The sequence below is a fragment of the Nymphalis io genome, chromosome 28 (assembly GCF_905147045.1).
Source record: "Nymphalis io chromosome 28, ilAglIoxx1.1, whole genome shotgun sequence".
Lineage (NCBI taxonomy): Eukaryota > Metazoa > Arthropoda > Insecta > Lepidoptera > Nymphalidae > Nymphalis > Nymphalis io.
The window spans coordinates 4,070,828-4,098,159 of NC_065915.1; the positions used below are offsets into that span (position 1 = coordinate 4,070,828).

General features: G+C 35.7%; 1 protein-coding gene and 1 non-coding gene across 2 annotated transcripts in view; both read right to left on the reverse strand.

The window, feature by feature from the left end:
* Positions 1-515: 515 nt before the first annotated feature.
* Positions 516-27,332, reverse strand: part of LOC126779096 (NAD kinase 2, mitochondrial) — a 34,662-nt gene continuing 7,845 nt past the window's right edge. Inside the window, exons 2-11 of the mRNA XM_050502933.1 lie at positions 21,500-21,632; positions 20,875-21,039; positions 19,441-19,542; positions 18,787-18,895; positions 15,398-15,507; positions 14,929-15,049; positions 14,303-14,436; positions 6,356-6,495; positions 4,948-5,073; positions 516-3,151 (exon numbers count right to left, since the gene is read on the reverse strand). Of these exons, the coding sequence (XP_050358890.1) occupies positions 3,033-3,151; positions 4,948-5,073; positions 6,356-6,495; positions 14,303-14,436; positions 14,929-15,049; positions 15,398-15,507; positions 18,787-18,895; positions 19,441-19,542; positions 20,875-21,039; positions 21,500-21,632 (1,259 nt within the window). The 3' untranslated portion in view covers positions 516-3,032. The remainder of the gene's footprint in view (positions 3,152-4,947; positions 5,074-6,355; positions 6,496-14,302; positions 14,437-14,928; positions 15,050-15,397; positions 15,508-18,786; positions 18,896-19,440; positions 19,543-20,874; positions 21,040-21,499; positions 21,633-27,332) is intronic.
* Positions 27,208-27,312, reverse strand: LOC126779325 (U6 spliceosomal RNA). Its single transcript, XR_007670300.1, has one exon. It is a non-coding gene; the product is annotated as a U6 spliceosomal RNA (small nuclear RNA).

Sequence of the window (27,332 nt, forward strand, 5' to 3'; positions counted from 1 at the left end):
TAGAGTTTTTCTGTCGAAAATTCTCAGTAGGCCCGAGTATGGAATTTGGAAGTGTGTACATGCCTGTACATCGGAAAGCACGCAAACCCGTTATTCCTGCACCTGAACTCTTTCCGGTCGTATCGAATTGCCGTCCAATCGGGTTATGATAGTTAGGGAATAGAGTGCATCTGTGTTTGCGCACTATAATATGTTCTGGGCAGTTGGCTATTCTCTCTTGAGATTGGCCGCCGTAGCCTAAATCAGTCCGGAGGATATTATAATTCATCTTGTTCTTGGCAATAAGAATAACGTCGTGAGGAGACCTGTAGATGATGGATGAAATTTTGCCACACGTATCCACCGATCAGGATTGGAGCAGCGTGGGGGAATAAGCTCCAAACCTACTCCTCAAGAAAGGGCTATGCCCAGCATGGGACATTTATAAGCTGCTACTTTTAAAAAACTCGAAACTCGCCGCAGAGATCAGAGTTACACGGGGTATTGTACAGTACATAAAAAAATAAAAAAAAATATAGCAATAATAAAATGTCTTTAATAACTCCTTGATAAGAATACATAAATTGATTTCATTAATTATATTGTGATAAGTACGTAGTTTAGTTTTAAGTAATGATATATACAGTAATAGTAGTAAGAACCGAATCTTTTCTGACATCAAATATACACAAATGTAAAATATAATTCATATAAAACGTAATTATCTTATGAACGGTTACTATATTCAAGAAACAATTTTGCCTACGGATTGTAGAAATGTCTAAGCTTGATTTATAAGCAACCATTGCCTATATATATGAGAAGGCTACGAATTACTATCGGATAAATTAAGACGGCAATAAAACGAATCGTTTTTTAAATATAGTAAGCGGACTTTCAGGGATGTTCTCGAAACTTAATACATAGATAGATAAATATACGAAGATATTTCAAAATTTAATTACATTTAATAAATTAAAAAATAAATAAATACAGATACACAATTTTTATTTTAAATATTTTAACCAATTATGATACAACGTGTAAAAATAAATATAATTTATTTATTTTTTTGGGTTATCACAATCCTAATGATTATACTTAACAATAATTTATCTCTTGAAACAATAAATTATGTAAATATATTAAGTATATACCAAATTATATGTTTAACAAACTAGAACAATATTATATATTATATAAATATATTCCGAACTCACTGTAACATAAGTAAGATTTCGTTATTTTGTCGCATTCACTTCACTCATAATGTTTTATATCCAATCTTTTGACTCTGTATCGATATATCCTTTCATAGATTTAATAAGAATTTATAATTCTCAAAGATACCCTTTTAAAATAAATCCGCGTTGGTGAACGTTTTTCATGTGTTATGTGTAAAAAAGAGAATACACAAAAGTTCACCTAAACAATGGCAACCGAGAAATATAAAAAAAGATATATTTGAAAACATACAATTTTCAAGTTGTGACATTTTGCCCCAGTACGTTAATGCGACGAGACAACGAAATCAAAACAATCACTTGGAAAAATGTACACTTATATATAATTATCACATAGGATGCACAATTGTCTACATAAGGCAAGTTGTTCTTATATAAATTCAGTCTTATACTATACTATAATCCAATGACAGTACCAAAGACAAACAAAGCATAGATTTACATTCCATAAGATTTACTAATAGCTCTGCTGTATTATGTACTCACTTATGTACAAACAGTTCTTTATTATTACATCATTATTAATTATAATGCAATATTATCCCATATAAATTTAAATTTTTGCACGAATCCATAGTGAACACCACAGATCATTTAAATATCGACCAACGATGACGTCAGTTTAAGGTCAAACTTCTTTATCTTTACTCCTGTCATTGAAATCGATCAATCAACCAATTCAACATTACACAAAAATGAAATTTCATATTCAAAGTTCGTAATTATTTCCATTATAAATTCATATAAACATATTTTCGAATTACTATTGAACATTAACGAACCTTTTTACCTTAAATGAAGACATCGCATTTAATAATCTTTTTGCATATAAATATAGTCAAAACTAAATCGATTTTAAGAAATTACGCGAAATTGCTAAGGCTTGTTTTGACGTATATTTTAAACGACTACATGCAGCTAAAGTGGATTATGAAATTCTTATATCGAGCGAAAATACATCGAGTTAAAAAAGGTATCGTTTTTTTTTTAATTTACGTCTTACAGACAGCACTTAAATTTACTATGTTAGCACCCATCTCTCATCCCATTGCGAATCGTATCGTATTTCATCAATCATAGCATAATGAGGTTTATCAACTCAGTACAGTAACAGCCTGTTAATGTCCCACTGCTGGACTAAGGCCTCCTCTCCCTTTTGATGAGATGGTTTGGAGCTTATTCTACCACGCTGCTCCATTGCGGGTTGGACTCAATCAACTCAATTTATTATATTATAAATATATATGAAAGCAAGTGTACGTAGATATTGATTCAGTCGTATTGTAAATGCCCACTATCTGTAATTGAACCTACAACCTTAGTTTTAGATCTACTTTTTAACTATGTCACTGACGACCTTCTCCTGACTGACTGCGTTCAGGGCGACCATTCTCAAGAGAGAATAGGAAACTGAGCAGAATATTATAATTGTCGAGTGTGCGCGTAAACACAAGTGCACTCTCCATCGGAAAGAACATAGGCGTAGGACCACAAATATATATAGACACAAACAACTCAATACACACCAAAAACACAGTTTTCTTAACTATCGTCTATCTATGCATCACGCAGACTAAAAGACTCAAACTCACGGCTAGACAAACGAATCGTATTAGCTAAGCTGTTTTATGACTGGTGACCCAAAACATAAATGCAATAAAAGATATATATTTGTGCATCATATGATAAAAGGACACGGCATTGAGATGGAAATCATCATTCTGGGTTACCATTAAAGATATTTTTATAGCGGCAATTAACGATTACCCATTGGATAGTTTGGGAAAATACGAATACATATATGTTGCATTAATACGGCAGTGTGTCATCCATGTGCACTGTCATGAGGGAATCCTCCGGGTGGATTTCGAGCAACGCTTCTGTTCCGTCATTGAAAGGAAATGATACACTGCCATCAACTACCAAGCCTGGAAGAAAAATGTTCATTTTAAATCGTTTTTATTTATATGCAAAGCTAGACAGGTGTAGTGTATAGTGTAGGTTATTTTCAAGAAACAGATTCGATAATCAATTTTAAGAAAACACGCTTTTATGGCAACATTTATCATATTATGTAGTTTAAATTGGAAATTAAAATTTTAATATTAAAAATCATCTCGTGTCAAGTTAATACAAATGAAATATTCAAGGTCAAGTGTTAATTTGTATATAACTTTAATTAGAACAGCTACGATTTAAATTATATCTAATAGGTGTATAAGGTGTACGGTTAAATAATCTTTAGGTGTAGTGTTCGGTGTATGTGTCGGTAGTGCGCGCTCACCCGCGTCGATGCAGTGCGAGCGCACGCGCACGGCGGCGGCGCGGTGTGTATGTGTACGTGTGTCGGTAGTGCGCGCTCACCCGCGTCGCTGCAGTGCGAGCGCACGCGCACGGCGGCGGCGCGGTGTGTATGTGTACGTGTGTCGGTAGTGCGCGCTCACCCGCGTCGCTGCAGTGCGAGCGCACGCGCACGGCGGCGGCGCGGTGTGTATATGTACGTGTGTCGGTAGTGCGCGCTCACCCGCGTCGCTGCAGTGCGAGCGCACGCGCACGGCGGCGGCGCGGTGTGTATATGTACGTGTGTCGGTAGTGCGCGCTCACCCGCGTCGCTGCAGTGCGAGCGCACGCGCACGGCGGCGGCGCGGTGTGTATGTGTACGTGTGTCGGTAGTGCGCGCTCACCCGCGTCGATGCAGTGCGAGCGCACGCGCACGGCGGCGGCGCGGTGTGTATGTGTACGTGTGTCGGTAGTGCGCGCTCACCCGCGTCGCTGCAGTGCGAGCGCACGCGCACGGCGGCGGCGCGGTGTGTATGTGTACGTGTGTCGGTAGTGCGCGCTCACCCGCGTCGCTGCAGTGCGAGCGCACGCGCACGGCGGCGGCGCGGTGTGTATATGTACGTGTGTCGGTAGTGCGCGCTCACCCGCGTCGCTGCAGTGCGAGCGCACGCGCACGGCGGCGGCGCGGTGTGTATGTGTACGTGTGTCGGTAGTGCGCGCTCACCCGCGTCGCTGCAGTGCGAGCGCACGCGCACGGCGGCGGCGCGGTGTGTATGTGTACGTGTGTCGGTAGTGCGCGCTCACCCGCGTCGCTGCAGTGCGAGCGCACGCGCACGGCGGCGGCGCGGTGTGTATATGTACGTGTGTCGGTAGTGCGCGCTCACCCGCGTCGCTGCAGTGCGAGCGCACGCGCACGGCGGCGGCGCGGTGTGTATGTGTACGTGTGTCAGTAGTGCGCGCTCACCCGCGTCGCTGCAGTGCGAGCGCACGCGCACGGCGGCGGCGCGGTGTGTATATGTACGTGTGTCGGTAGTGCGCGCTCACCCGCGTCGCTGCAGTGCGAGCGCACGCGCACGGCGGCGGCGCGGTGTGTATGTGTACGTGTGTCGGTAGTGCGCGCTCACCCGCGTCGCTGCAGTGCGAGCGCACGCGCACGGCGGCGGCGCGGTGTGTATATGTACGTGTGTCGGTAGTGCGCGCTCACCCGCGTCGCTGCAGTGCGAGCGCACGCGCACGGCGGCGGCGCGGTGTGTATGTGTACGTGTGTCGGTAGTGCGCGCTCACCCGCGTCGATGCAGTGCGAGCGCACGCGCACGGCGGCGGCGCGGTGTGTATATGTACGTGTGTCGGTAGTGCGCGCTCACCCGCGTCGCTGCAGTGCGAGCGCACGCGCACGGCGGCGGCGCGGTGTGTATGTGTACGTGTGTCAGTAGTGCGCGCTCACCCGCGTCGCTGCAGTGCGAGCGCACGCGCACGGCAGCGGCTCGGTCGCGCACGCGAAGGCCGCGCGGCGCGGGCCACTCCTCGAACGTGATGTACTCGCGCACCGAGTACGCCAGGTGCTCCGAGTCTGGAACCAACACCCCATTTGTGACGCTTGCTGGGCACCACATCTTATACAGAGGCGAGATGGCCCAGCGGATAGAACACGTAAAATTAGCGTGCAAGCGCCACTGAATTCTATGTGGCCGGCAGTAATAGCAAAAAATCTGAGAAAATCATGTGTCGGATGAAAATATGCCAAATGTGTATGCCCAACGCAAAATAAAAAAGCAGTATTTCAAATATTGCTTTTTTATTCAATATCAATAATTACTTTCAATGTGCAATTTTCATTCGAGTCTCATTATAGCAATCTCATATATTTATTTACTCTGTGATCGAAACATATTAAACGAATTACATCATGAACATAATCTCCATATATATAATCATATTTCAAAATTCGCATGTTATTTATTATTATTTAAGTAACAAGTTTTCGCCCGCGTGTTATGTGGGTGGAAGGTGCAAAAAGGTAGTCCTTAGAGTTCAAGCTTTCTTCATACTACATGTTATCAAAATCGGCTTAGTGATTTAGCCGTGAAGGAGTAACAAATATACCGTCAGACAAAGTTACATTCGCGTTTATAGTATGGATGTTAAATCAAGTATAAATTTAATTTTTTTTAATTGTTTAATCACAATTTTTTTTTATAGTATAGGTAGGAGGACGAGCAAATGGGCCACCTGATGGTAAGTGGTCACCAACGCCCATAGACATTGGCACTGTAATAAATGTTAACCATCACTTACATCGCCAATGCGTCACTAACTTTGGGAACTAAGATGTTGTGTCCCTTGTACCTGTAATTACGCTAGAGCTCTCTCACCCCTCAAACCGGAACACAACAATACCAAGTACTGCTATTTTGCGGTAGAATATCTGATGAGTGGATGGTACCTTCCCAGACGAGCTTGCACAAAGCCCTACTAGTACACTACTACTACTGCAAACTTTCAAGCAAAAAACAAATCGTTTGCATAGCGATACCACGTGATATCAAACTACCAACGGGTCGGTTTTTTTGGTAATTTTGATGGCAATTTAAATATCCAGAAACTCAGTGGTAGAGCTTTGAACTGAAAGTAGCAATACTTACTACGGTATTGTGTTCCATTTATAAGTGTGAGTCAGTCAGCTACACGCACAAGAGACATGAAATCTTAGTTCAAAGCAAAGGTATTGTAATGAAAAGGTTTCTTAAATTGGGCGATGCCGACCACTTACTACCAGGTGACCCGTTTGCCTATTTTCTAACTTATTTGAAATAAAAAAATCTGGATACAACTTTAAACTATTTATGACATACCTGCTGGGAACATCAGTTTCTGGTTATATCTCTCGGTCACTTCTCTCGCCTTCTCCAAGGAGCTGTCCATCTTTACGTTGAACTCCTCGCCGAGAATCTTCATCAGCTCCAGGACCGAATGAGTTCTGAGACAATTTATACTGGAAAACAAATTAAACTAATATATTGATCAATAACCATTTTATTTTTAAACATTTATAATTGTAGAATAGTATGAAGACCGCATTAAATACCGAAAACAATATGAAAATTGTTGACGGAAGAACATGGCAGATTATAATCTGAATGAATGAATGATTGAATGAATTTATTTATTTTACTCGGTAGATTACAAAAGTAAGTTTTATCAGCTATGTATAGTATCATGTATGCGGAGACCGGTACCTAAAATAATTGATCCTGTACATCAGGTACCCACATGACAGACGGTGCAGCAAATGGCTTGTGATTATTAAGAGATTCTGAGACACATCGAAGTAAATTTGACAATTTGGTTTCAAAATAATTATGATGACGCGAAAATTTGATTCTAATTCTAAAATTCTTGTATTTTTTTCCATAGGTTACTTTATTGATAAGACGTTTAATGTCAAAAAATTACAATAATTTAATGTTTAAGTAGCGACGCGGCCCCCCTTTTTTTATAGAATAGGAAGGTGGACGAGTATATGGGCCACCTGATGATAAGTGGTCATCAACGCCCCTAGACATTGGCATTGTAAGAAATGTTAACCATCTCTTACTTCACCAATGCGTCACCAAACTTGGGATGTTATGTCCCTTGTGCCTGTAATTACACTGGCTCACTCACCCTTCAAACCGGAACACAACAATACCAGGTACTGCTGTTTTGCGGTAGAATATCTGATGAGTAGGTGGTACCTACCCAGACGAGCTTGCACAAAGCTCTACCACCAGTAGAAGCTTTTAACGCGATATATATTTTTAACCAATGAGAGATTGTATGGTGAAAACATATTGATTACAAAAAAACAAGAAAAGGAGGCTGAAAATTAAGGAATATATATTTTTGCATGTAATTTTTAAAATCGGTTCATAAGCAAAAAAGATATAAGACAATATACGTCAAAGAAATGTGTTAAAATGCTGATAACATTGTAACGACACAATACGAACAAATGTTTATATTTAATTTTCGAATGTTTTAAATTTCGAATGTCACTTTTTTAAAACTGTTTGTTTAGGATTCCGTGTTTAAAGTTAAATAGTAATATAATAAAGTGTTAGTATGAAAACGGGGATGTAAATATTTGACTAATAGATAAATATACTGGCAGGCAGGTTCCCTACTTTATGTAAAATTAACATAAATATGATATAATCTATCTATAATACTCATTAAGGCAAAATGGCCTAGTGGTTAGAACTCGTGAATCTTAACCGATGATCGTGGGTTCAAACCCGGGCAAGCGCCACTGAATTTTCATGTGCTTAATTTGTGATTATAATTCATATCTTAGATTACATTACTAAAAAGATAAGTATTTAGACTAAAAAATTGGCCACTTAAAGCACATTTTAATGGCTTACAAAATGATAAAATTATAAACACAATACATAATTTGTATAAGGATAGTACTGTTACTAGTAAAATCAATGGCGTCAAAAAGGGAACTATCCCATATTACTTATTTAAGATTGAAAAAATTATTACGAATGATACGACTTTTTTGAATAATAATAATAACAATAAAGATTTTTTTTCGTATCGAAACAGACAACAACTAATAATATATTTCCTGTAGTACATCAAAACATAGCCGGGCTATTAAATAAACTAGATTTGATTGAATTATATTTAAATGAATTATACGATAGCAATTTTCATGTCAATGCACTTTGTTTTACTGAAACGATTATAAAAGAAGGTGAGGAACACAATATTAGTCTACGTAACCATAATATCGCATCACGTTATTGTATAAAACTGGAAAAGCGTGGGGGAGTCTGTCAAAATCTAGGGAGTCTACCAAATTATTTGCTTATAGAGAACACCTAACTCAAACATAAATATATTATTTAATAAACTTAACTCATTTTTAAGTAGGCTTACCAAACAAAATAAAAAATCTATAATTTTAGCAGGTGATTTTATCATGGATATATTAAAAAATAATAAAATCACAGAAGAATTTTAAAACATTCTATTATAATATAATCTTAGATTAAGCATAAATGAGCCAATACGACAAAAATCTTGTATAGATAATATTGCAACGAATATTACCAAAGCTGGAACAGAATCTTGAAACAGTCTTATCTTTCAGATCATGATACATGCCAAATAATACAAATATCTTTAAACAATACAATTCAAATAAATAATTCTTGGTACATATTTAGATGCCATTATTGTAAAGAAAATATTCTAAAATTTGAAAATTCATTACAAAGTATGGCTTGATCGGAGGTTTTTGAAGCAGATGATAATGTGAACTTAGCTTTTAACAATTTCGATGAGATATTTAGCATGTTTTACTTTCTGTGTTTTCCCTTACAAAAAATTAAAATTAATTCTAACGTTGCAAAATTAAAGTGGATAACAAAGGGTATTAGAAATTCTTGTAATAAAAGAAAGTTAAGATTCTTATCCTATAAACAAAAATCAGCAGATCTAAAAAAGACATATGATAGATATTCTAAAATACTAAAATCATGCATCAATTGTTCAAAAACAAAAGTTAATAATAAATATATACAAACTGCAAATAACAAAAGTAAAGCGACATGGGACATAATAAAAAATAAAAAAAGATTGTAAAAATATTTGTAATGAATTTACCGACATTATCTTTAATAACAAGAAAATTGATGATGCATTGGAAATCGCAAAAATATTTAATGAGCACTTTATAGATATCACAAAAAAAAAAGAAATTTAGCAAATAATAAACCAAAGTATTATTTTGCAATAAAAGACTTTAAAAGAAAGTTGGTTCTAGCATATACTTGTATCCAACATCAAATGTGGAAGTAGTGAATATAATAGGTAAACAAAAAAACTCTAAACCTGTAGGCTATGACAATATATGTACGAGCGTCCTGAAAAATGCAAATATATTATAGCACCTATTCTATCGCATTTAAAGAATCCCTCTTTTTCAAAAGGAATTTTTCCAGATAAATTAAAAATATTTATCATAAATCCAATATATAAAAAGGTGATCGCAATGATATAAATAATTATAGGCCAATTACATTAATTCCAGTGTTTTCAAAAATTTTCGAAAAAGTCATTCACAATAGATTAACGGATTTTTTACATAGAAATAACATAATAAAATAAGATCAAAATGGATTTCAAAAAAACAAATCAACGATTTTAGCAGCTTTCATATGGTTTCAGAAGAGCTATTGCATCGCCTACACATGTCCGTCGGTAAGGTGGAATTTTCTATTATATATTTTTGATAGTTGCGTGTCTCAATAACCTGATCTTGTATTGCTATAATAAAGCCTTCTGTCTCAGGGAAGAGCACACCACGACTGAGCCATTCGTTGGACGCAAGTTTGTCGACGTTGGGTTGGCTCAAATCCTGATAGTCTTCCATGTAGTGACTTTCGGGCCCAATCGTTTATTTTTGTTTGTTTGTCAGTTAAAGTTTCATTTCTCTGTATTCTAGTGTCTTTTAAGTTTAATGGTGTGAATTTGTTATCGTTTTCTACTATAGCTTTATGTAAAGTTGATGATGTAGCTTTGTGGTAGAAAAATTCTCGTAATGTGGCTATTTGCTTATTATGAAGATTCACAATATCAATAAGGCCTCTTCCTCCGTCCTTTCTAGGAAGTGTTGTGCGTTGAATACACGAGCGGGGATGGTGTTTTCTATACTTTGTCATTGTAGTGTTTATTGTACGTTGCAGTTTCTTTAAATCAGATTTTGTCCAATTAATGATACCAAACGAATATGTCAATGTGGCTATGGCGTAGGTGTTGATGGCTTTTATAAAATTTCTTGAATTTAAATTAGATTTAATACAGAGTTTATTTTATGCCTAAATTCTTGCGTTACTTTTATTTTTGTTTCCTTTTGTAAAATTTGCTTTGATTGATCATAGCCTAAGTATTTGTAAGCTAAGTGTTTGTATTCATTTTCATCTAATGGATCGATTTATGTGCCATTTTCTATTAAATAAGTGTATCTCTCAAATTGACCTGCTTTTACTGAACTGATTTTACACTTATTTACACTAAATTCCAAACAAATGTCCTGTGAAAATCGTTCAATAGTTTTTGTTATAATTTCTAAATCTTTTTGAGTAGAAGTGTAAAGTTTTATGTCATCCATATAAAATAAGTGATTTAGTGTAATATTTTGTCTGTCTGTAGGTATATGTAACTGGTATCCTTCATGCATTGTATTTAATGAATTAGATAGTGGGTTGAGAGCAAGGCAGAACCAAAGAGGGCTTAGAGCGTCACCTTGGAATATGCCTCGTTGAATTTTTATAGGTTTGGTTTCGATTAACCCTTTCGTTGTTGTTTATTAATTCTGAGTCTAGTAATCCAATTGAGCATCGTATTTTGTAAAAAAGATATTATTTGTGGATGTATTTTTTAAATATTTAGTACTTCTACTAGCCAGGAATGTGGTACTGAATCAAACGCTTTTTTGTAATCTATTTACATGGTATGTATATCTTTTTTCTTGAACTTGTTTCAATACTACTGAATCAATTGTCAATTGTTCTTTACAACCTTGGCTAAATTTTCGGCAACCTTTTTGTTGTTCTGTAATAATTTTATTTTTTTCAATATGATTATATATTTCATGGCTCAAACATGAAGATATGATTTTATATATTGTCTGTAAGCAGGTTATAGGTCTATATTTTGATGGATTGGTATAATCGGATCTATCTTTTGGTATCATATATGTTGTTCCGGCTGTTATATAATTATGCATTGATTCTGAGTTTTTAATAAAACTATTAATGACATTGTATAACTATGGATGGACGAATGTAAATTATGAATATTATCAGAACCTGGCGTTTTCCAGTTATGCAATTTTCTAATAACTTCGTTAAAAGTCTCTAATAAAATGAATTCAAATACCATTTGCTGTGTCTCCTTATATCTACTTTGTTCGCTATTAATACATTCATTATTATTATTATGTCTTACTGGGTTTTCCCAAATATTTGCCCAGTAACTCCGTAATACTTCCGGATCTTTTTTTTTTATATATGTCCGGGATGGCAAATGACACTACTCCACCAGATGGTAAGTGGTAGTAGAGTCCAAACGCGACGACGGCCAGTATAGTCGGGAAGAATGTTCTGTACTAGCCGTCACCGCCTTGCCGGCCCGCAAGATGCCTCTTCACACCTCGTTTGAAGGAACCCGGGTTGTAAGAGGAGGGGAACACGCGAGCTGGTAAGGAATTCCATTTTTTGGTAGTGCGACAAAGAAAGGAGTTGCCAAATTTCTTTGTGCGCGATGGAATTGATGTCACAGTTAGGCGGTGACATCGAGAACCAGCTCGCGTGGACTTAAGAAGGAAGGGGGAAGCAGGAATTAGAGAGAATAATTCCTCAGAGCACTCGCCGTGATACAGTCGATAGAAAGAGCTCAGTGCTGCTATCTCGCGACGCAATTGTAAAGGTTCAAGGGTGTTTGTGACCTTTACGTCGCCAATAATGCGTACTGCACGTCGCTGCAACCGGTCCAAGGCCTCCAGTAGGTAGGTAGGTTATAGTAGGTAGGATCGACAGAATTTTCTGAATTAGTTGAGTTTGTAGACGCCTGATTAGTACTGATATTCTTTAGGTCACGGTAAAATTGTTTTTCATTATTTTTAAATTTAGTTTTTGTGTTTTACGAAGAGTGCATTTGTTATATCTGGCTAGACGACTACTGGTTACTGTGAGTTTTTGTTTAAGTATGTCTAAAAATTGCAATAGAGTAGTATTAATGTTTTCGTGTGTGGAATGAATTTTATATTGTTCAAGGATGGCTTTGTCATGTTTTGTTAATTTTCTATTTCTAATACCGTCCATGTATTGCGTTAGTCTTCCAATTTTACTCCTTAAGTCTTTTACGTTTCTTTCGAGTCTTATTTGCCACTTTAGCTTTCTTTCCTGATGCTGGCAGACGCGTTCTACATGTGGAATTTGAATTTTAGCTCCATTAACTTTTGCTGCCGTCCATGCAGCACAGTAGATAATTGTTTGCAGTGATTTAAATTCTGTTTTTTTATTTATGTACTCGGGTAAAATTTTTCGATTAAAATAATTTACTATTACCGCTAATTTCCTTGATGACTTTTGTTTTGGTATAAAGGACCGATTAGTAGGATTTGTGTTAGTATAATACTCTAATGTTTGTTTAAATATTTTCTCTATATCGTCATTTATTATTTGTGGCTGTTGTAAAGGTGACAGCGTATCCGCATGATGGATTGTAGTGTGATTATTATTTAAATTGGTATTACTTAACTCGGAATTATTTTCTGTTAAATTAGTATTGACCGTTGAATCTATTGTACTAATTGTTAATTGTAAATCTTTAGCTACATTTTGTTTTATCTGTTCAAGACGCTCATTATTAATATATTTATTAATAAAATATTTATTATTAATAATAGCCCTTCGTTGATTTGCTATTCTTTGTTCGGATAAGTGCAAAAGATCTGGAAATATCTCGATAAAATTCGTATGCAATTGCTTCCTATATGTTGTTAAATTAGTTTCCATTAATGTGACTCGATTGTATATATTAATAATAGCTTCATTATGTTCCTTACTCCATACGAGTTTGTACTGGTGTTTGTGTTAAGGGTGTGTTGTTTTGAGTGGAATGATAATTTTGAGTAGATTGCAATTCTTCGTTAAGTGTCTGTAAATCGGATCTTACTTCTTCATATATATTTTCAATAGTATCCTGAGGCAACAATTTGTTACGCATAATTGCACGTCGTTGATTACCAACACGTGGGTTACTTGCATATGAGGATATTTTTCGCGAAATTTTGTACGTAATGGTGATAAATAGGCTGCAATATCTGTTTCCATGGTGGTAAGATAGAAATAAGTGCGCAGTATGAACTCATTCATGTCTTGCGTCCATTTTTTGCGCTTCACGCTAACGGTGGGCACAAGTTGTTCGACATTAAGCGTCTCTTGTGCAACACTCGTATGCGATGTATTACTCGTAGTGGAAGGTGGGGTTCGATAAGGTGTTCCTGAGGAACTGACATCGGCTGTAGTAGACTTTACGATGGAAGCCCACCTGTTCGCCAACTTCTCATCGCCGATGGATCGCATGCTGTCACATCCAGCATCGGCTCCAGATGTGCCCCGGCGCCCTCCGGGTAGCGACCGCAAAGGAAGGTGTAAGTTTTTGTGTCAGATGTAATGTAAGTGACTGTAAATTTGGTATCTCCCTAAAGGGGTAGAAGGTGGTATAGATGGTTAACCTTGTTTTATTATTATTATTATTATTGCTTGACGGTGAAGGAAAACATCGCGAGGAAACCTGCATGTGTCTAATTGCACCGAAATTCTGCCACATGGATATTCCATCAACCCGTATTGGAACAGCGTGGTGGAATAAGTTCCAAACCTTCTCCTCAAAAAGGAAGAGGAGGGCTTAGCCCAGCAGTGGGACATTAACAGGCTGTTACTGTAATTACTAAAAAGATATATTTTTTAATAGCTAACTAAAAAAAACTACTAAATAGCTATATACATAAAACTTATATTAGAAGTTGCAACGCGTTTCGGAGAAGGCTTTAGTATGTAATATTACTACTTTCCGACCGCGGCTTAGCCCGCGTGTGAGGGGGGAGGGGGGGTGTTGTTAGGTGTGTTTAAAGTTCCTGATGATCGCTTGTGTAGTTCAGACGTGAAAGCATAACAAACAAATAGACGTACTCTCCCATTTATAATATAAGTTAGGATTAGCGGTAAAAACGTGTGTACCTATAATGCCAGGACGTGCTGCCCGTGCCGGTGGTGACGCACAGGCCGGAGCTCTTCGTGTGCGTCCACTGACCGTTGTCGATTTGCAGCCGGAGCAGAGAAACTCGGGACGTCACACTCTCACCTATAAACACCTAGAAAATATATACAAACACTTCTCAGATTTTGTATTTTGTTGATATATATACATGATAACTTTCAAAACGTTTACTTGGTGGTAAGGCTTTGTACAAGTCCGTATGGGTACCACTCATTCATTACATATTCTACCACCAAACAGCAACACGTAGTGCTGTGGTGTTTCGGTTGGACGGTTGTGTGAGTCATAGTAACTATAGACACAAGGTGCATCTAAGATCCCAATATGGTGGCGCATTAGTGATGCGGGATGGTTAACATTTCTTATTCTGCACGTCTATGCAGTGTCCAATTAGTAAGTCCTTACTTTCAAGGTGCTTATTATAATTTATAAGTAAAAAGTTTTATTATATGTTAATAGTATTTTTGATACGTGATAATAGATGGCGTTAGTAGTCAGTTAAATCGCGCTGTAGTTTGTTAAGTTTGAATTATATGAAGTGAATATTGTTTTTATATTATTAAAGCGTTCATGAGAAAGTACTTACCTCATTTAAAGCTAGAAACGGCAGAACTTTAGTCGCTAGCGTCGAATTTGACTCCTCCGTACTGAAGTTCGAACTTTTTGAAGTATCTGGACTATCGTGTGGATTTGATACTGGAGGATATCTAGAACGAATTTTAACCATATTCAACCAGCTGTAAAGTAGTACTGTTTTTCGACTCAGCTATATTGAACTTACTCATTTTGCCATAACATTATACGTGAAATTAAAATTTTCTTAAAACTTTTTCATGACTTAATCGACTTCTATGCCAAGTATTATTACACTCGACCTTTCGAACTTGATAATAAAAACTAAAACTGAATGCACAAACCTGGGTCACATTACATATGACAGCTACCGAAATTTAAAAAAATCAGCAATTATTATAGTAATATTTAAAATAACAGATTGTATAAAACTCATTTATTATCTACACAACCAATATGATAAATGCTAAAATATTTCGTACCTGCAATAGTGCAAAGTGTGCAAGTCGACGGGTGTTATGGTATCCAGAAGTTTCGGCTCAGATGTGATCGTTGTCCTTATCCTGGAACGCCTCATCCATGTGAACCTGCCCTAAAGTAATATAGTTTTGTAGTTTATCAAATACATTATACATTGACGAGCCGGTTGGCGTAGTTGGAAGTTGGCCTTTCACGCTGAAGGTTGCGGATTCGATTCCCATCCAGGACAGACATTTATGTGCATGAACATGTCTGTTTGCCCTGAGCCTTGGTGTAATTATCTATATAAGTAAGTATTTACAAAAAGAAAAGTAGTATATCTAGTATATCAGTTGTCTGTCTTTCCATAGTACTAAGCTCTGCTTAATTTGGGATCAAATGGCCGTATGTGAATAATGTCCCAGGATATTATATTTATTACATAATATGTCATAAGTACGAAATGTCAATTAACAACGTAATGCAAGTCTGAAACAGTCTTTGCGGATATTTATAGTACAGAAATTAAATATCGATTAAAACAAGCAATCAATTACAAAATTACGAATTTAAGGACATTTTATCAAGACACGTAAACAATTCAAATTAGTTGATTATGCGATAAAAATGATTTATAAATCACATCGATAATTAAACTGTCTAATATTGCCCCCCCTCAATAATCGCTACCATAGCAATCGCTAACAAAAAATTAACAAGAAAAACAAAATATGTCCGTGATAGCTACGACATGTGTACTTTTTTCTTTAACGCTGGAAATACGCGTTACACGTTTCCCCTACGGGAACAGTAGCGTATGTGGGGTTCGCCGGTGTCCAAGACGCCGAGTGCGCCCCGAACATCGGAATACCCACTTAAAAACCAGCGAGACCCTTTCCGTCTTAACGAGGAGCGCCACGGGATCGGTTTCGCATGCTACCGGGTACGATATGTATACTGCCAGGCCTTTTGTCCACAAATCACTAACAGTAGCTTACGTAACACTCTCCATTACTTTACTCCTCATCTAGTTGAGAATATAATCATCGGGACCAAATAATATATTCGTTAATTATAGTTCAACTTGTGTTTATATATAACCACGTTTTCGGCGCTTTAGGAAAACATATATTGACGAAACCTGCATGAATTTCAGCCACATTTGTTTCAACGCAATGGAACAGCGTAGTGGAATAAACTCCAAGCTTTTTCGTCAAGAGGAGAGACACTTGCCTTTCAGTGAGACATATCCAGGCTGTTTTTTTTATATAGAATAGGAAGGTGGACGAGCATATGGGCCACCTGATGGTAAGTGGTCACCAAACGCCCTTAGACATTGGCATTGTAAGAAATGTCAACCATCGCTTATAGCCAATGCGCCACCAACTTTGGGAACTAAGATTTTATGTCCCTTGTGCCTGTAATTACACTGGCTCACTCACCCTTCAAACCGGAACACAACAATATCAAGTATTGCTGTTTTGCGGTAGAATATCTGATGAGTGGGTGGTACCTACCCAGACGAGCTTGCACAAAGCCCTACCACCAGTATACTTTACTGGTGGTAGGGCTGTTACTTTATATAAATAATATTTACTGCTTCAGTTTAAACAGTCATAGTTTGATATTTGTAACTATTTATAAATAAATGCCTCGGCTTTATGTTTGTACTAGCTAATCGTCCCGGCTTCGCACGGTAGATAAAATGTATTTTGTATAGGATTTGCGTAAAATCCGTTCTTAGTGAGCGTCTACGCCGGGGAAGAAGAAACTGTGACAAATTTCAAGTCAATCGGGCGGATAGTTTAGGAGATCTCGTGGTTGTATTTCGCTTATATTATATATATATATATATATATAGATAATGGCCTAGTAAAAATTACAAAATTATTCAACCTTACACTAGAAACTGAAACAGTGCCAATTCAATGGTGCACATCGGAGATTATATTGTTACATAAAAAGGGCAATTTACTGGATTACAATAATTATAGACCAATCAGCTTACTAGCAAACATATATAAAGTATTTTCATCAACACTTCAAAAACGCATTACACAAGACTTTGATACTGCACAGCCTATAGAACAAGCCGGTTTCCGTTCCGGATTCAGCACACTAGACCATATACAGTCAGAAGAACAAGTTATTGAAAAGTATGGTGAATTTAACTGAATTTAACAAGTCTCTATATCTAGCTTTTATAGACTACAGCAAAGCGTTTGACAGCATCAGTCACAGTTCTATATGGGAAACATTGAATACTCTAAATATTAATTCAAAGTATATATAATATAAAAATATATGTATAACATTATAATATATATATATATATATATATATATATATATATATATATATATATATATAAGCAATGTCAAATTAGAATCAAGAGGTGAGGATATAAAAATAGAAAAAGGAGTCAGGCAAGGAGACCCCTTGTAACCTAAGCTGTTTATCGCTGTTTTAGAAAACATATTCCAAAAACTAGACTGGAAAACAAAAGTTTTAAAAATAAACAATTGTTATCTAAACCATCTAAGATTCGCTGATGATATAGTCATACTATCAGAGACACCAAATGAACTACAAGAAATGCTATGCTCAGGAATGTATGTATCAAGAAAGCTCGAAAGTAGGCCTAAATGAACGCTACTAAAACCAAAATTATGACAAACAGCAATAAAACCCCTATTAACGTAAACTCAAACACAATAGAATATGTCGACAGCTACATCTACTTAAGCAAACAAGTCTCATTTAACAAAACCAACAATGAAGACGAAGTCACAAGAAGATCAAATATAACATGGAAGAAATTCTGGTCACTTAAGGAAATATTAAAAGAAGACTACACGATAAACATAAAAAAAAACTGTAATAGATGCCTGCTTACTGCCCTGCCTTCTGTACAGTTGCCAAACTTGGCTATTTACTAAAAGAGCGAAACAAAAAATCGAAACAACACAAAGAGCCATGGAGAGAAGTATACTGAATATAAGAAAAATACACAAAATTAGAAGTGAAGTCATTAGACAAAAAACCAAAATAACCGATGCCCTTACGCAAGCTCTAAAATTAAAATGGCAATGGGCTGGTCACGTACCACGATATAAAGACGGTAGTTGACAGCTAAAACTACAGAGTGGAAAGGCCCACTAGGGAAAAGAAGAGTAGGCAAACTAAGAAGATAGGCTGATGACCTCGCGGAAATAGCAGGGAGCGAATGGCGGAAGGTAGCAGTTCACAGGGAAAGTTGGAAAAAGTTAGAGGAGGCCTTTACCCGCGGAGGGGCCCATACCGCAAAGAAATAAAAAAATATACATATATATATTATCATGTAGTGTTATGGCAAATAAAGGCTTTATTATTATTATTATTATATAGATAATGTATTAGTAGGATGTATTACCTCTTTTAACGCTTGTAGCGCACCCTTGACGTCATTTGAACACCAAGTTGGCAAGCAAAGACGACCGACCGACTTGTGCGGCGCGCTGTTGAAGCCGATGACTGGTTTGCTAAAATAAAAAATATACGTTACACATTATTTTATCCATCTGACTGAACACTAAAACTGAATTATATTTTTTATGAATTTTTATTATGGGCATATATTTTTGGCTTTAGCAATTATTTCTAAGTCAAAACTTTCCAGACAGGACTTTCCAGCTTAAAGGTATTCTATAATGCCAATAAAGTATAATTGTGAACCTTTTTTTTTCAAAAAAATTTTTATCGCTAGAAAATCGCGTTACGCGTTTCCCCCACGGGAACGGTCCCTCCCCGGGTATGTGGGGCTCGCCGGTGTCCAAAGCGCCGAGTGCGCCCCGAACATCGGAATACCCACTAAAAAACCAGCGGTACCCTTTCCGTCTTAACGAGGAGCGCCACGGGATCGCTTTGGCATGCTTCCGTGAGATAATTGTGAACCTTATGTTAAGTGACACTAGGTGGTTTTTCGCCCGGTAGCCTGTATGCTTAGAAAAGAAAACCAAGATCCTTTAAAATGTGTCATCCACATAAATAATTTTAGGTGGCATGTAATTACTCATACAAAACTCACTTTGCATCTCGAACTCTCGAAGCTGCCAAGAGAAAAGTCCCATCCCCGCCACACGGTACCACCACATCGCACCAATTTATTAATTCTTCGTTGTATGTTAATCTAAAACAAAATAATACATTAACATCAAACAACCATCTTATATCCAAACGCTTTACGAACAGAGGCAAACGATTTGTCATTTTATAAATAATTGTGATTCGATGACGTCCAACCAACTAGTCGCATTCTACCTTGCTTTGGCGGCGTTCCTTAATGAATATTATATATATAGGTGTGTGTGTGTATGTTAAATTGAAATTTATAAATTATTTGATGATATATATATGTTATATATGTATATATAATTGAACAGTTGGTAGGTAAGAATTTTTGAAGCGTTTTTATTTCGAAAATTAAGTTTATAGTTTTTAAAATTATTTAAGGGATTAAATAAAGGTTTTTATGAAAGTACGTCGTAATTTCAATAAATACCGAGGTCTCTGTAATAGAATTATATTTTTTTTTTTAAATCCTCAAAGAAATCTTGAAGCTTAATAAAAAGTACTTTACTATCATAAAAGCGTATTTACCAAATACCACTAATACTTAACCTTTAAAAATGATATATACTTATAAAATGTTGTGCATGCCTTTAATTTAGAGTAATATATAAAAAAAAAAAAAAATTTTTTTTTTAATTAATTTTGTGCATGTGCTTCTCATTGGTGAGTTTTGACAATGGCGTAAAAGAGTAAATATGACAGGCAGAATAAATTATCCAAGAAGGAATCATCATATCTAATCATAGTCAGGCAGTTCTTGAGATGTCTGTATTATTGATTTTATGGGAAATCCAATCGTGAAAACGGTTTTTCTTTCAAATCAAACATGTTTCGAGATTATCGCTATTGATATTGGTTTATTTATTTTATGCAGAATTTTCTACAAATAATATTATTTTGTTAATATATCTTATCAAACTATTTTACCGTCAGATTTCCCGTAAATTATATATATAGCGTACTATGATGACTATATATTATCTGTGTATCTATCAATCTGCCATCTCGGATTACACACAACGCGGAGCGCGGGAAAATAGAATACTTATTGGAATTGGCGCGAATTGAAGACGGTGTGTGTGCATATCGAGCTGATAAATATAGTACATTTTGTTTAATTTGTAATACCGACCTTACGCCGTGAGTCAAAAGGTGCACATTACGATATAAGTACTTCTGATACTTTTTTTAACGATAATATGCACATACGATAACTTTCGAAAAACGCGATTTAGTAATTCTTTTTTAAATATCACTGTTTAAATCATTATCTTAATCAGTTCCATTTAATTGTAATCAATTAATAATAATATATGTTTATGCGATTTTTTATCTGTGTGACATATAAGATTTATCATTTATTTTTGTCAATATTATTAAAATACCTTACCTACTAGCCATTTCCACTTCGAGTCCCATATCCTTAAGATTTCGGGCAACACTCGCCTCAAACGCTTTCTGCTCCCGATGAGTGCTGATCATGGCGTCATAATCTGACCCACGCTTCCTTAAGATCTTCTCCAGCTTTGAATCTTCTATATTATCATGGCTGTGCCTGGGAAAGAATTTTGTAACTGTAAGTAGAAAATTGTAAATTTTTTTTTGAAAATCAGTAACAACTTGAATCAACTGTTACGTTTTAAATGTGTAAACATATTTCACAAAGCAAAAATGTTTTGTAAGGTTTTTAATAAAAACAAGTATAAAGAGGAAATGTCATACAAGATGGCCCAGTGGATAGAACACGTAGATCCGTTATCATGATCTTAATTTTTATTTATAATTCATCTTATGCTTGACAGTAAAGGAAAACATCGAGAGGAAACTTACATAACACAGAAATTCTGCCGCATGTGATACTACCCCCGACCCATATTAGAGTCCAGATTAGCCTGGCACAATTTAATAGGACAGTTTATTACCAGTGGTGGGAAATACGTGATGCACTTTTTAATTTACTAATAAAAACTAATTATACATATCAACAGTTTAAATTTCTTTATGATAAATTATACTTTTCATATTCATATCTGGTCACTTTGGAGACGATGAGACATTTCTGCATCTTCAGACGATGTTCATTAGAGCCGTGCTGCTTTCGTGTGAGACCCGAGCCCCGGTCGCACAGCTCCTTACTTTGACGAAGACCTAGAAATAATTTACGGCGTTTAATTATGCAACAAAAGGTATTGTAATGTAACGTAACATTTTTTAAAGCAATGATTTATCCTAAATTTTATCTTTATTTTTTATGGTGGAGGTTTATTAGGGCTTTGTACAAGCCCGTCTGGATAATTACCATACATCAAATATTCTACCGCAATACAACAACATCTATCAGTATAAATAATAATATCCTGGGACTTTATTCACACACGGCCATCTGATCCCAAATTAAGCAGAGCTTGTGCCATGGAAACCAGACAACTGATATATTACATATACTACTTTTCTTTTGTAAATACATACTTATATAGATAATTACACCCAGACTCGGGACAAACAGACATGTTCATGCACACAAATGTCTGTCCTGGGTGGGAATCGAACCCACAACCTTCGGCGTGAAAGGCAGGTACCTACCAACCACGCCAAACGGCTCGTCGTATTGTAATAAAAATATGAGTATAATTGTTTGCTGCTCCCATTTAATCCAGTAAAAATGATACTTAATTAGTACAGTAAATTTTCGACAAGTTAAGCTAATAGATTTAGTTCGATGTTAAGCTAATAGATAGTTGTCATAACTACATAGCATCCTCGTTGGACATAAGACATTTTGTTATTGATTACTTTTTAAACGATCATTAAATATAATACTTATCTAAAATATAAATTTCATTTCAAAACAAATTCCTATGACATTTCAAAGTCGGATAATAATATCTGATAAAGTATTTTTCACTAGTTCATAATCTATAGAATTAATCAAGATTATTTCATGATGATCATCATAAAAATGAATATTTTAATATTTATAAAAGTATTTTTATTTATGTAGAAATTCAAATATATACCCACAATTGATATATCTATACATATTAATAGGGATATTGGTATATATATTTGAGATTAATTAGAATTCGTTTGACTGATCAACATGAAAGTTGACAATATGTGTATTTTTTTCTTAGTCTAAAGTTTTTAGACTATTCCCTAGTTGTAACACACCGCTAGATGGCGTTGCAAAACATCGAATGGAATATCGTTAAACCGATCGCCATAAAATTGGTATATCGCACAGGCAGGACTACATTCTGCTAATTTTTGCTAATAATAACATACAACAGGATGAAATGTTTCTGTACTGTACTGTGCTAAGAAAAAATACTCTTTAATTTTGTGGTACTATTTCGCATATGATGCTTAATAATAAATTATATGACACCCTCTCCCAGTGCTTCGTAACACACCTGATAGTTTGTAATAATTTCAAAAAAATGTACATACAAATCGACAATGACCAATCCACACTCGATGGAGAAGACTGGTTGAAGAAGCTCCAAAATTTCAAAACTCCAAAATAACAAGAGATTTTTTTTGAAAAAATTTAACCAGCTCCTATAGAGGGGGGGATGAGGAGCCATACTGGGGACCAGGTTATGTGGGATTCTTACCCACTAAAACCACTGCGATGGCCGTCCTCGGCACGGATCGGAGAAGCTGCGGAATCGTGTTGATAGAAACAGAGAATCAATCAAGACATTAACATATTGTTACTTAATGACAAAAGCTGGAACTTCAGTTCTATAACTGTAAAATATGGCTGAGATTTAGTTCATGGCTGATATAATTAAAAATCTTGGCTAAGTTTTAAAATGATTTAGAGATGAGATGTTCTTGTATTGAATAAGGGATATTTATTTGAGCAATGTAATTCATTTGACAAGTTTCATTAATTGAGGGCACGGTCAACGGTAATGGTCGTATAAAGTTTCCAATCGTAATTAATTGACGAAAACAACAATACAAACATATTTCGCTTCGTCGTAAACAAAGCTTATCGTGTACACTATGACGATAAATATAAATTCTTCGGTAATTTAAAACGTGATACGTTTCATAGATATATTAAACGTCATTTTAATACATTTATTTTTCCCACTTTTGGGCGAAAGCTGTTTACGAAAGTCTGAAGGTTCTTTCATCATGTTGCTCCAGTGCTGGTCGGTATACATGTTAATTTTCGTCCAACACATGCAACTCCGACGTTTTCATTTAACGAGGATTCTCTATAGCATATTACAAATTATGCAAATTAATACTCGGTTTGAACCCGTGATCTTGGGTAAAAATACATCAATTCTTTTCACTGAGATATCACGGCTCTAAAAAGTCATAATATTTATTTGTATTTTTATGGAAACAAACAGTACAAAATAAATTTCACAAATATCAAATGTTAACAAATCATTATCAATAAAATTTTCCAATGATTGACTAACACTTAAGTACGAGGGTTAGATGCCGCGGATAAAATTATCAATCATTAAAAATTAGGTTTAAAAGAGAGAGAAAGAAATATATTTTTTTCTTTTCATATTTGTTTGTTATGAATAAAATCATTTTATTGCCTATTATTTACTAATCAATTTTATATCTCTTCCTAATCCTTAGACAAACAACTGGTGCCATATGAAATGTTTTTAACATCAGGCCCAAATAATCTTGATCCGCTGTTATTATAATTAACTCTTTAAAAGGCTTAAAACAACTAGTTTGTTGGACCAGCTTACATTAAAAGAGGTTACTTACTTTTTTGTAGCATACTGTTATTTTAAAATCATCTGAAATTTAACTAAATTAAAAAAAAACGAATTAAGTAATGCATATAAAATTGTACATATTATATGTTCGTTAAGTAAAAGGACGAAACCGCTTCACGAAGTTTCTCTTCGATTGCTTTCCGAACAATTCCAGTGTTTATCGCGTACCCTCTGCCCTTTGTCCGGTCTGTTCGTGCGAACCAATTCTTTCCGGTGCCCGCTAAATATAGTAATCATTGGAAAATTACCAAGTTGAGATAAACATATCATGCATTTATTGGGTCGATATTAATCTTTTTTTATCAATTAACACGTAGAGGATTCGTTTTTATCTGTTTCGTTAAAGCAAATAACGCATGTGATTCAGTTTTCTGCACGAGTACAGAGATAACGCTTAATAATGCGTCAAGTTGGTGAATTGCGTTGTTTTATATTTACCAGTATTGACTCTTTATACTGGCTCATTGGTTATAAGGCATATACTGAGTTAAACCCAGATTTCAATCCTGGGTCGGGCCAATAACATCTTCGAGCCATCAAGCGTTTGCCCAGCTGTCGATTATTTACGAGCTTTTAATTTCGTACAAGCAAAAAAAAATACGATAGAAATATCGATAACACGTAAAACGCGTTTAAAATTATCGCGGAATTTCTATTTATCCTCATAATATTTACGATAACGAAATAATTTATCGTTAATATTATGATGATATGCAGAAAATCTAGGTACTATAACGCTAAACATGAGCTTCTGACGGATGAAATCCGTTACATGCGTAACTCTATCAGAAAAAGAGGCCTCTACCCAGCTTTGGGACATTTGCCTGATAACATGCCGGCGTGGACCAATAAAATAATTGCAGAAGTCACGGGAACGCCTAGGCTGATAACATTTATTATTATACTATTTAAATATTTTTTAATTAAGGAAGACCTTTCCGTCGAGAAACTCTCAAAGCATAGACTGAATTATGACATTGTTATTGCTTATGTAAATAGCTGGCGCCGAATTCGGTCAAGACTACGTCATATCACGGAAGTTCTCGCAATTTATTATGAGATTAAGTAACAAAAAATCCTAAACTAATGGAAAAAGTTCAGGACGACTACACTTGCTTTACGAGGCATGGAAGTAAACATTGCTAATTTCCAAATTATTGTACATACTATAACCTTTCCTAAAATTATGCATTTTATAATCGGTATCTTTCAGATAAGTCATTGTACAGACATTCGAACATACAAAAATACATACGGGTCGTATGGAAAACCTACATTTTTGAAGACGGATAAAAAAATAAAATTATTTGGCTGAATTCGTTGCGAATATTTTAAATAAAAGAGAGATAACCTATCTATATGGACGTACAATTTAAATCAACATTATCATAATCGCAAATTATACACGCAGTTGAAACTGTATGGCATTAAACGAAGCGCATATCACGACTGCTTTTAATTCAAACAAATTTTTGATTTTTTTTTATAGGTAAGAAAGGCGGACGAGTATATGGACCATCGCTAACATCACCAATGCGCCGCCAACCTTGGGAACTAAGATGTTATGTCCCTTGTGCTTGTAATTACACTGGCTCACTCACCCTTCAAACCGGAACAAAACAATAACAAGTACTGTTTAGCGGTAGAATATCTGATGAGTGGGTGGTACCCTGACGAGTTCGCACAAAGCTCTACAACCAGTAGATTGTTTTATATTAATCAAATACCTTTTATTACGTTCAGATCATAAAGCATACTATATATAGCAAATAAATAGATTTGAAATTGAATCAATGCGATATCATTGGTCAAGAATCGAGATCTTTAATAATCTATGGTATTATTCATTAGGGAATCGCGAAAAAATGTTGTTTTGAATATCGGCGAAGTATCGGAACTTTGGAAGCATTTGTGGTTACCCGGTAGTATTGGTACTGTGAGACTTTAAAATAAAACCACCGAGTATGTACTGCTGGTCAAATATATGTGTATATGGTCAATAGTGTAATTATTCTCTCTCATTATAAATTGGCTGAAACTTATTAAGTACTTACAAAAAAACAATATTATAGCGCGATGTAAAATATATCTAACGCCATCTATTAATGAAAAGCTAAATTAAAATGACATTTGCCATTATGTATTTTGATTATGAACAGGAAGTGAAATTAATGTCGATATAAGTATTTTAGAGGAATAGTGTTGTATAATAAACAATACAAAATTCATCAAGAACGGTTTTAATACATAATATACGGTACCCTTTGCTCCTCCTCGATTGCAGTAGGCTCTCTCGGGCAACACGGTAACGATACATTTTATATAATAAAATATTTTCTAGAATAATTTAAGCATGCCATATGTATGTTTTTTTTTCTAAATTCCCTTTTTTTTAAACGGATTAAAAAGTAATTGAGAATAAATAAGTAATTCTATCGTCTATCAATTAACTAACGATTTATCGTATTATTGCTTAATGTTACATATTTACTTTTAGTGCTAAACATTATATCATATTTATTTGGGTCATTTCATTAGAAAATAAGTCACGTATCCGCTTTATGCAATAGCTACGTAAATAATAAGATTTTTTTGAGTATTATTTTTTAGATAGGTGGGTAGGCTGACAAAAATGCTACCAGATGGAAAGTGATCACTACCACCCAAAAATTGCCCTGAAAGAAATATACCATTCCTTACATCGTCGACGCACCAACTTGACAAACTAACTCTTACTTGGGAACTAAGTTAAGTCAATTGTGAATGTAGTTAAATAATGTAAATAAAACAATACTAAAGATTGCTGTTTTTAGCGGTAGAATATGATGAGCGGGTAGTACCGGGTAGGTAATACCCCAGGTAGGTGAGCTTACATAAAACCCTACCCTAACGACCATACCAGTAGAAAGTTCTTTATAACAAATAATTATGTTTCTTAACCAAATTAATATTTATCAAAAAATGTGGAACGCTTCACGATTTTGCGTGTCATCCTTGCGCAGGGGCCATCCTAATCTTCTCTGTATTGAGTACAAACAAGATAACTTACTAACTTAAAAATCAAACTTAGAAACCTATTCTT